Source organism: Desmodus rotundus, chromosome 8, assembly GCF_022682495.2.
Source record: "Desmodus rotundus isolate HL8 chromosome 8, HLdesRot8A.1, whole genome shotgun sequence".
In the NCBI taxonomy this organism is placed as follows: Eukaryota; Metazoa; Chordata; class Mammalia; order Chiroptera; family Phyllostomidae; genus Desmodus; species Desmodus rotundus.
The window spans coordinates 22,192,050-22,202,724 of NC_071394.1; the positions used below are offsets into that span (position 1 = coordinate 22,192,050).

At 36.4% G+C, this 10,675-nt stretch overlaps 1 protein-coding gene across 2 annotated transcripts in view; it reads left to right on the plus strand.

Annotated features, from left to right (window-relative positions):
- Nucleotides 1-10,421, plus strand: part of ANGPT1 (angiopoietin 1) — a 243,009-nt gene extending 232,588 nt beyond the window's left edge. For both annotated transcript variants that reach the window (XM_024572233.3, XM_024572232.3), the window contains exon 9: nt 7,977-10,421. In XM_024572233.3, coding sequence (XP_024428001.1) covers nt 7,977-8,137 — 161 coding nt within the window. In that variant the 3' untranslated portion in view covers nt 8,138-10,421. The remainder of the gene's footprint in view (nt 1-7,976) is intronic.
- Nucleotides 10,422-10,675: the final 254 nt, after the last annotated feature.

Here is a 10,675-nt window from a genome sequence, read left to right on the forward strand (position 1 = left end):
TAGCTGGGGGTTGAGAAAAGATGGTCTCTCACATTTTCTTCTTGTTCTATGATTCTGTTATTCCATGTACTCATTGTGGCTGCACGGGTTGTAATTCATAGTGCACTGTTGAGCAGAAAGGTGGTACAGCCGGCTGAGAAAGCACAATAGAAATAGTGCAGCATTTCACCCAGCCTCTCACAGAAGCATATGTATTTATTCCTGCCTTCCCAGAAGGCCAGCAATTCTTCCACCCAATTTAAATTGTGAATAATTTTTGTTTCATTACACATTTCTCATGGAATCAAACTATATAATAAAGATCAAAATGACCATACATATTTTCAATTAATCTTTAAGTAGAGATGATTTTTCAGCATAGGTATTTATAAGTCAAAAACAATCTGTGCTCAGTGCTTCCACTGAACTTGGGAAAATTTATAAGTTTTCCCCTTAGGTTTTGCCCTTTATATAGCATAGTATGACAACTCTGCATATTTAAGTAGTAGGAGGGATAAATTCAGGAAATGATTGTAGGAAATAGTTTTTAGTCCCATAAGAGAGCTCCAGTTGTGTGCCCTCCTGAGCCCAACGAAAGGAATCTTATAAGCTTAACATTTTGTCTACTATTTAACATTAAGAAAATGAAAATATAATCTCATTCAATGGATTTATTGTATATAAAAATAAATATGCAAAAAACTTCTGACTTCCAAATTATGAGAATGAAAACCTTTTATCACTAGATTGTCACGTTAAAAGCAAACTTACATTCAAAAACAGTGTGGTCCAGTACTAAATTAGCATTCTTCCAAATAAGTATTTCTAAAAATCTGTTTGAAACCACAGTTACTAAAGGTTGCTGACAAAAACAAAACATGGTATGTTTTAAATTCTTTCCCTTACCTTACTTTTCTTTCAACACAATTTCCATATTTAGTGTATAATATAAAAGCTATGTAAAAATGTTGCCTAACCTCCTGCAGAAAGAAATCTGTTGTAGTGGAAACTTCGATGACTTTTCCCACGCATAAACTATGTCAGCCGGCGCACAAGACTTTGCTAAAGCTAACAAAGGATATCTCTCAGCTCAGTTCTAAAAGAGGGGATAAAGCCATACACATAAATTTCTTAGTTCTCCCTAGAACCTACCAGATGCTAGCAGCAGAGAGTTGATAAATGCTTGTCTTACCTCCTATATAATCTTGAAAAAGACAAAGAAAATGAAAGAAATTAGTAGCTTCTTCAACTGGTTGAAGTGACAAGATTTGGGGGGAAATATAATCACTTTAGAGTTTTTACAACCCAGAAGGATGTGCTAAGCATTGTCAGATAACTGGCATTCCCCAGATTTTGAGAGAAATGTTGAGAGGAAAGATCCATGTGGGTACTTTAGGGATGATTACAGATATCTACATTATACTAGTTTATTTCAAAGCATTTTCTTAATTAATACATAACCCGTAAACCTACTCCACAAAAATGTACATTTCTTGAAGGCAGGGACTTCATGCTATATACCACTGTATCCTTGGTGCCTAGCATAGTGCCAGCACATAGTATGTGCTCAATAAACATTGGTTAAATGAATATGTTTTCACTGATCCTGAAAGGAAACTGCAAAATTACAAATAATCCCAATGAGAAGACATAAAAATAAATCAACATGGGTATGAACGTGACTTTGTGTGAACTTAGGTTAAAGAGATTTTATACACACACACACACTCACACACAAACAGTATTTACAGGTACACCCAGAACAAAGAGATGAATATTAAAGATTGAGACTAAACATAAAGAATACTGAACCCCAAAATACCAAACATCTGAATTGCAAAAATTTGACTACTAGGTTCCTGACTTTCAAATAACTTTTAACATCCTAAGTGCAAAGTTTAGGATTATATTCCTGTTTTCTGGGGAATTTTTTCACTCATTGGAAAAGAGCAAAGAATACAAAATAATGTCTTCTGAAACTAAGTTTGGAAAAGGTAAACCAGAACCAATAACCCTGCAGCCCGCGGCTATCACCAAAGGTCAATAATTGACAGTGGGTGAGAATTAACCCAAAATGTTGTGTGATGCTTCTAAAAACCCTTTGAATCAGGGATGGCACTGATGCCTTTGGCAACAACTAAGATACAGAAAAGTTAGATAATTTGCCAAAGGTCACAGAATTAGTGTCGAAGGTAGTACTTCAATGCAGCCTTCATGTAAGCCATCCCCTGGGCTGCTGCTTCCACTGCCTGTGTTTAAAGGAATGGCGTGAAATCCAAGGACATAGCTCTAGTTTACTCTTTGCAGCACATTTTAATGAGGTTTTTAACATGAAATGAGGTCCAAAGGAAGGAAGAGACAGTAAGAGAATACCTAGATGTTTTAAATGAATTCAAGATTACTCGCCAGGATAAACAACTTTTCATCTTTGGAACAAAAAGAAGAGAAAGGGAAAAAAAGCCAAGTCCTTGGCCTGGGCCCAAAATCGTACACTTGAACTTGGCATATGGTTTTTTGTGATGATCCCATTGATAACAATGGCACCAATCAGTTTAGTTCAGCTTCATCCTTAGCTATATAAGAGGAAAATCTTATTTTCTGTGCAAGTTCTTTTGCATATCATTGATGAGAACACACACATTGAAAATAAATGAATGAAATCTATAAAAACAGATAGATCTTTTCTATTTTGCTATACTTTTTACCTTAAAAAAGAAGTGTTGAGAGACATTTTGTTTAGATCAGAATTTTAGAGTTAGGTTTCCTGACTTTCAAATAAATTTGAACTTCCTGAGTTACAAAGTTTAGAATCAAATTCCTATTTTCTGGGCAAAGTTTCACTTATTGGTGATAAAATTAGAACTTTCTGCTTCAAAGATAAAAGACTTGAATGATTTTTAAAGGCCTGAGAAGCCCAGGATAGTTATTACAAAACTAAATTTTAATGAGTTAAGTGTAAATGAATTAGAAACACGCATCTCAGATTTCTTATTAAAATATACATGAGGTTACAGGTTATGAGGAAAAATGCTTGGCAAAGTACATCTCAGCAGTTGCCAATTTTAAAGCATTTGAGACATTTTATCAGTTGTCCCAACAGCAGATAGAAGCTGCTGCTTTCCTCTATCCTTTGCTTACATCACTGAGTTCTTTCAAGCTTACAGTGCCTTCCCTAGATTAACTTGTTTAGCATGTTGCTTAGTTGGTATTCCCGGTTACATAAAGAACAAAGTGCAAAGTGAACACTTCCCCAGGACTGTAGAGGTGATATGATTCAGCTGTTTGTTACTGTAACTGAGAGGAACTGCAAACTCAGGCATGCAGTGTTCACAGAGAACACCTTTGCTCTGTGTGAACTTACTCGTGGTTATTTACAGATGCCCAGAAGTACACCTGAGGAACCAGGAGTCTGCTGTTCTTTCTGCCTGTTTTCTATAAATATGCTTTAAAACTGTGTCTTTTTAGGATTTGTTTAAAGAGCCTGGGCATGCTTAGTTTTTTCAGAGAGAGGTAGAAAGTTGGCAAAGTAAAATATTTGATATAAAGAATTTTTTATTGTATTTTTTCCATTACCATTTAGTCCCTTTATCCCCCCTCCTCCAAGCAATCACCACACTGTTGTCCAAGTCCATGAGTCATTTTTCCTTTTTGCTCAATCCCTCCACCCCTAATCTCTCCCTGCACCTTAAACTGTCATCCTGCTCATCATCTATGAGTCTGTCTCTATTTTGCTTGTTAGTTCAGTTTGTTCATTAGATTCCACATATGAATGAGATCCTATGGTCTTTACATATGGTCTTTCTCTGACTGGCTTATTTCACTTAGCGTAATGTTTTCCTTGTCCATCCATTCGTATGCCTGAAAAAACACAATACCTGCTTATACAGAAATAACTACTTTTGATACCTTGAAGTTCAGGGTATTTTATGAAGGACACCCCAACTGAAATTGTCATGAGAAATAATGTGTCTTAATTTTGTTTTCTGTCATCTTAATCCATCATCTATTATCAGTTGCTCTCTGATAGTTCATAGCGTGTGTGGCCCACTGGTCTTAAGATAAAGTGATAAGTAAACACCTTACACTTTCATGATTTCCTCATTAAATCAAACAAATATTTGAAAACAGAACCCATATTGAGTACTTAAATGCCATGTCTTTACAAGGTAAACATTGTGCAACTAAACTCTTTGGGTCTAAATTATTTTCATATTTCTCTAATAAACACTCCCAAGCAAATAAGGAACTATGTTGGCATTGACAACTTGGTCTTCATTATTAAATCATTACAGTGCCCACAGATCTGATCCTTTTTGTTCCTGCTCTAAACCTTCTGCTCTACCTCCTAGATAACTTCACAAAGCACTGCGCTGGGAAAATTGTTGATCAGCCTTTAATAAACCACATCTTATGGAGGAAGATCTAAGTGACTGTGTGTCCTTGGAGAAGGTCCTTAAACTATATGAGCATCGGTGTCTTCACTATGGCACTAGCCACACCTCATAAGGCTGCTTGGGGGATGAAATGAGAAAGTACAGACAAACATTTTAGTGAGTCCCTGACACATACTAACTATTCAAAAATATCAAATATTATTTATATTATTGCCTAAAATCTCTTGGTTATTAGTTGATGGAGTCAGGATCGAAGTCAGGGTCTTCTCATTTCTGGTCTGCTGCTCACAGACTACCTATTGCCCACAAGAAAATATTTTTTAAATACAATAAAAACCTTTGTGTTTGTCACTCATTTATTTTGCTAGCCTTACTTCTCCACCCCCGCACCCACTGACACCCTAGTCAACCCAGGCTGGTGGCGGATGCTCTCTCCTGCTCTCCCAGAGTGTATACATATTGTCTCCAGGGTTTCTTTCTGTCCAGGGACACCCATCCTTCAGGACCCAGCCCAGCTGCTACATGAGTGGACCTTATGGACCCACAAATAGGTCTTTCTGTCTCTGTTTATGAGATTTTTAAAAATCTGTTTAATGGCTATTATTTCATTTTTTAAAACAGTTTGTTGTCTCTTTCCTACATAAAACTGTGCCCTCCTTAATGTCAGGAATTTTGTTTTACTTAACTCTGACCTGTATGTCTGCCCATTGGTTAATATTTGTTTAATTGATCCTAGATTTATTTTTCTCCCCTCTGTCATGCTGCCACATGTGCTCAGGATGGCTTTGGCAGGCTGGAGTTACAGAATGAGGGCTCTACCTATTAAACATTTAACCTGATGGATCGAGTTCCCCTGGTTAAATGTTCATTCCTAATCCTAGAAATCTTTTACTTGTCCACCTGACTTTGGACAAGCAGACTGAATTAACCATGATTTTTTCATGAACACCATGCAACTTTCTACCAAGCCAGCCTACTTCTCACCCTCATGCCTCCAAGTCTCCCCCTTGCTCTCTCTAACAGAGACACTGATGTTGTCCTAGCCCCTGAGCACTCCAAGCTTGCCTTCTTCTTCCTGGCGTTGGCACATGCGGTGCCATGTGGGGGAGAGTCTTTCCCATCTTCACGGGGCAGCCTCTCTCATCCTGCAGGTCTCATTAAATAGCAGATTCTTCTGTGACTGTGCAGAGTCAAGTAGATCTGCTGCTGGTCCCCTCTATAGCTCTCTCATGCTTTCCTTTCCTTTGTTTTTGTTTTTTTTGTTTGCTTGTTCATGATTTGGATTTATTGATTTGCTTGCTTTTTGTTTGTTTTTCTCATTAGAAGTAATTTCCATGAGGGCAGGGACTCCATTTATCTTAGTGAATATTGTGTGACAATGCAATAATAATTACATATTGAATGAAGAAATAATGAAAAAATGAATATAATAGGCATGGATGGTTTATCAAATGGTAACTTAGTTGTAAACTAGACGACTTCGGACCACAGAGACTTCGCAAGAAGAAACAAAGCCGGTCAATCTGTCAACAGGCCTGTAGTCACTTGTCGGTCATTGGTTAAGCGCACTCTGTTAGATGGCACTAAGTAACCCAAGCACGCAGAAAGGGCCCGCGTAGGGACCACGCCTTTCTGTTTTTCTTAGGATAATGAACAAAAGGATCTGCGGTTTGGTCTTTGGGCCTTCTCAGCTTCAGGCCACTATTTCTCTTGTTGACTCTGACCCAGCCATCGGTCTTCTTTCAACGCCTCTGCAACACCATTCTCCTTACTGCAAACATTTCCCTGCTTTGCTCCTTAGAAAAGATCCATGAGATCAGTTATCTGATTCTCTCACATCCCCTACTGTTCCTTGTCATTTCATTAAGCTCATCCAAAAGTTCCCAATGAATGTATCCTTTGGCTTGTGTCACTTATTGCCAAGCTGCTGTGAAACAGACCCCTGCCTTCCCATAGTCCTCCAGAATTCTTATGGTGTTCTGTAAACCAAACAAAGCCACACTTTTACCCTAAGTCCCCTAATGTAACCTGGAGGATCGTTCCATGATTTTTAGCAGTTTTCAACAATAGAGTAAATGACTTTGCTTCAGAGACCATGGTGCATATGTGGGCGACTATGAAAGACTCACTCACGTGAGGGAAGGGCGGCTCACAAAGGTCAGAGGAAAGGAGGAGAAAGTGAAAACTCTGCAGCAGTTGAGTTGGGCTTCATTTCCGCCTCTGAGAGTCTTCAGAGCAAATAAATTCTCTATTATTAAAATGTCTTTTGTAATATAAATAGCATATTTTTCCTAGTTGTACTTATCAAAAAAATTTAAAGGAATTAATCTGAAAAAAAGGTAGAATCTTACAGTTCCTCCTTTGCCAAAGCACCTCCTTGTCCCGTGTGTTTTCGCTGCACTGACTTCTGTGTTGTTTGCGTTCCGTTGGTAAAACAGCCTAGAGTACAGCGTCTTTCCAAAGTCATCGGCATACCTTCCTATTCCCCAGTATGAATTGGTAATTAATACAGCTCGTTATGTCTCTAATATGACTCTGTAAACACAACCCAGCTGTATTCATCTTCTCAAACTGAAAAATGAGAACTAGCTTTTCTCCATTTAACTTTTTTTTTAAGGTTTCTGCAAGATCATGCTCATGTTACAGTTAAACATCAGCTGTGCAGCGTTCTCTTTCTTTAGCTATTAGTCCCTTAGGTATAACTCTACAATCAAAGGGAGGTCAACTGTATCCAAATAAAAATATGCCAGAATGTCTCTGGCATCAGTTTCTCCCTGAAGATTTCAGCACTGTTACTTCAGGAGAGAAAGGAAAGTACTATGTTTTATCTAAAAATCTGAGAACTTAATTCATTAGAAAAATAAAGTACTGAGTTATCCTTATAGAAAGCTATGCAAGCAAAGGATCCCCATGTCACTGATCAAGTTGTTTGTTTTCTTTTTACTAAGTTTTGAAAGAACTTCAACAGTCTCAGAAAATCACTACTACATAGGGATACATGGCCACTGTTGATGAGTACTTCCCATATTGCTATTACATACAGAGAGGGCATAGAAATTCGAATTTAGCTTGAGCGATATATCCATTACCCAGTATCCAATGAATTTCAGAAGCAGCTGAGGCCCAGTTCCCGGCAAAATTATGAAGTAGATTGGAAGCATCCCTTTCTCTGTATTCAGATGGCAGTGGCCTAAATGTCTGAATTTCTTCACTAATAATTCATTAATTAATTCAATGAATTATTAATAATAATTCATTGTTGTATTCCCAGTAATAGGCTGAAGGTAGAATGCCTCGGAAGGGTATTTGCATTTTACTTGCCCTGAGATCATTTCTTGAAGCCTAGAAGCTTCCATCATCACAGTGGGGAATGTGTCCCAATGGAGTGACACCGAAACTCGATTTCCAGGAGAGCATTCCTCCTTCTGACTGTTCCTATACTGCCTACATCAGACGTGGTTTACAACGGTTCTCCTACCGAGAGGATATTTACTGAATGTCTCCTAGTTGCAGATGACCCCCTCAGTTAATGCCGTTGTTTTCCAAATGTCCAATTTCTTTGTAATTGTTTCTTCTTTCTTTCATTATTAACTAATTATTCAGGCTGGTGGTTTGATGCTTGCGGCCCATCCAATCTAAATGGAATGTTCTATACAGCGGGACAAAACCTGGGAAAACTGAATGGGATAAAGTGGCATTACTTCAAAGGGCCCAGTTACTCCTTACATTCCGCCACTATGATGATTCGGCCTTTGGATTTTTGAAGGCACAATGTCAGAAGCAGTTATAAAAACAACAAGGAAATCTGGAGATGCTACCAGAGGAGAAACTGCTTGAAAACTTCTGAAGCAAAGAAATTTGTCCCCCTTCCAGCAACAAGTGGCCATGAAGTGAAAACACCAACGTCCTTGACTGTGGATTTGGTGTCTTTTGAGTTCACAAAAATCTGCTTGGGGCGACGGTGTTCATATGGCTCAACTATAGAGGATGCTTTAAAAAGGGAAGAAACTGCTCAGCTCACTGCGTTTCAAACTACTACTGGATCTTATTTTGGAACTGTGGTAGCCAAATGATAAATATAGTTTATTTCATGTAAAACTGAAGAAGAAAAATGAACAACAACAAAAAGAATGTACATGAAGAATAGAAACAAGCCTGCCATAATCCTTTGGAAAAGATGTATCGCACCAGTGAAATGGTGTTGTTTCTATGCAAACCTGCTAACAATGAGTTTATACTGTTGCACAATTTTAATAAAAGTTCCGGAAGAACAGCATTGCTCTCGGAGTTGGTAAAATGTTGATGGATTTCAGATGCCTAATTCCTAAATCATACTTACCAGTTGATTTTAGTTAACCCATCTTCAAATGTAAATTCCATTGTGTGAAACCATAATGAATTGTAGTGCATGAAGAATAACAGTGTGATGTCGGAACATGCTCCATTACTCTGGTTTTTTTGATACCGTTCTCAGAATAAACGGACATGATCAAATCCGGACCTATAAGGTAAAAAACTATCCCCTCGTGCTACAGTTTTTATTTACCTTAAAAACTGACTGACTGATATATAAGTATATTTATAGCCTGAGTAAAGTTTAAAGAATGTGAAATATATCATCCAGCTCTTAAAATAACATATACATGCATTTAATGTTTCCCATGATATTATACATGAAAGCAATTTTTTAGAGTATTAAATTGAAGTAAAACCAAGTAAACTGGAACAGTTTATTTTACAGTATTTTCTTGCATGTGTACACATAAATGTAACTTCATTATTTTTAAAATAATGGTCTTCAATTCTCCACCCTGTTATTTCATGCTAATTTAATTTTTGCTAACTAACTGAAACATGTTTTCCAGATTTACCCTGTTCCAACTTCTATAAAAGATACACTTTGAAGTCTATGAAAAATAAAAGAATTATATTGTATATAGCGTGTTTATATCCACGATTAACCTAATAGCTGTTTAATCTGGAATAGACAACATTGTCCTTAATTCATGCAAATAAACACAAGTTTTCAAAGAAATCTACTATGCTAGTTTAAGAAATACATTATTTTTTCAATTTTTTCTCCCTCAGGCTCTATTTTCTTAAGCAGTTTTTGACTTTTTATAACTTAGTACTAGTGATGAGAAGTGGAAAAACTCTATATTACCCATAAGGAAAACACACAAAAATAATTATAGTCACCTATTGAATTAAGAAAATTCTGACTGCTAGTTGCTATAAATCCCTTAAGGAAAATATGCCTATGAGATCATCTGTTTTAAGTGAGTTATGGGGCGTATATTTTTGTTGCAGTTTGAAGTTACTACTGTTTCTAAGTGTTCAAGTTTACAATTGTGAACAGGTTTTATCAAAACATAAGATAAGAAAATTGTAATACATGTTGGGTATCCTTTTAGAAAAATAAAAGTTTTTTTTCAAAGCAGCAACACCAATTTCAAACTCGGTGACTTGATCTACCTACCATGCCTTTATGGCTCTCCTCTACCTGAAAGAATAGGGCTAGTCACATTTTTAAGAAAGTATTTTTTTAAATTTACTATCAAGTCTTTATATATCTGTATCCAAACTTGTTTTGCCTTACACCTGATATATGCAGGTGTTATACAGTTTTTCTATTCTTGGTGACTCCTTCATAGTACTGTTTAGCCTCTCCCTCTAAAAACCTTCTTGTTCTCGTTTAAAAGAATGAAAGTGAGTTTTTAATTCTTTTGTATTTATACAGATTTTTTAACCAGTCTTTGATAAGAAATACTATTCCCAACTCATATTACAAAGTTAAAATGAAATAATAAAAAAATAAAGCATGGTATTTACTGTTTTGTTATCTGGGTTTGAAAAATGAAATATTGTTCCCAATTATTTATAATAAAGCAGTATAGAATGTTTATTATGTGCATTGTATAATGCCTACATGTTTTGGCCATTTAATATGTATATCCTTTGCATTTAATTATTTCAGGATAAAATAATTAACTATGAGGATTTGTCATTAAATTTTTATTTCAATAAAACTCATGTGGTTTCTTTGCAAATTTCTTCACACCAGTCCCATGTTTATTTGATTTAAATAAAATTGAAAATAATGTATTTGTGCAACCTTATATCATTTTAAATATACATTTTAGAATTAGAGACTTGTGGAAGTATGGGATCACAGGGAAAAACTGCTAAATGAACTACAGCCTCAATCTTTGAAACACTTCAAGCCTGGGATGTGCTAAGAAAGCTTAGCTTCATGAGAACAGTCAGTCAAAGCAATGGGTCTGAGTTCTACACCTCTATTG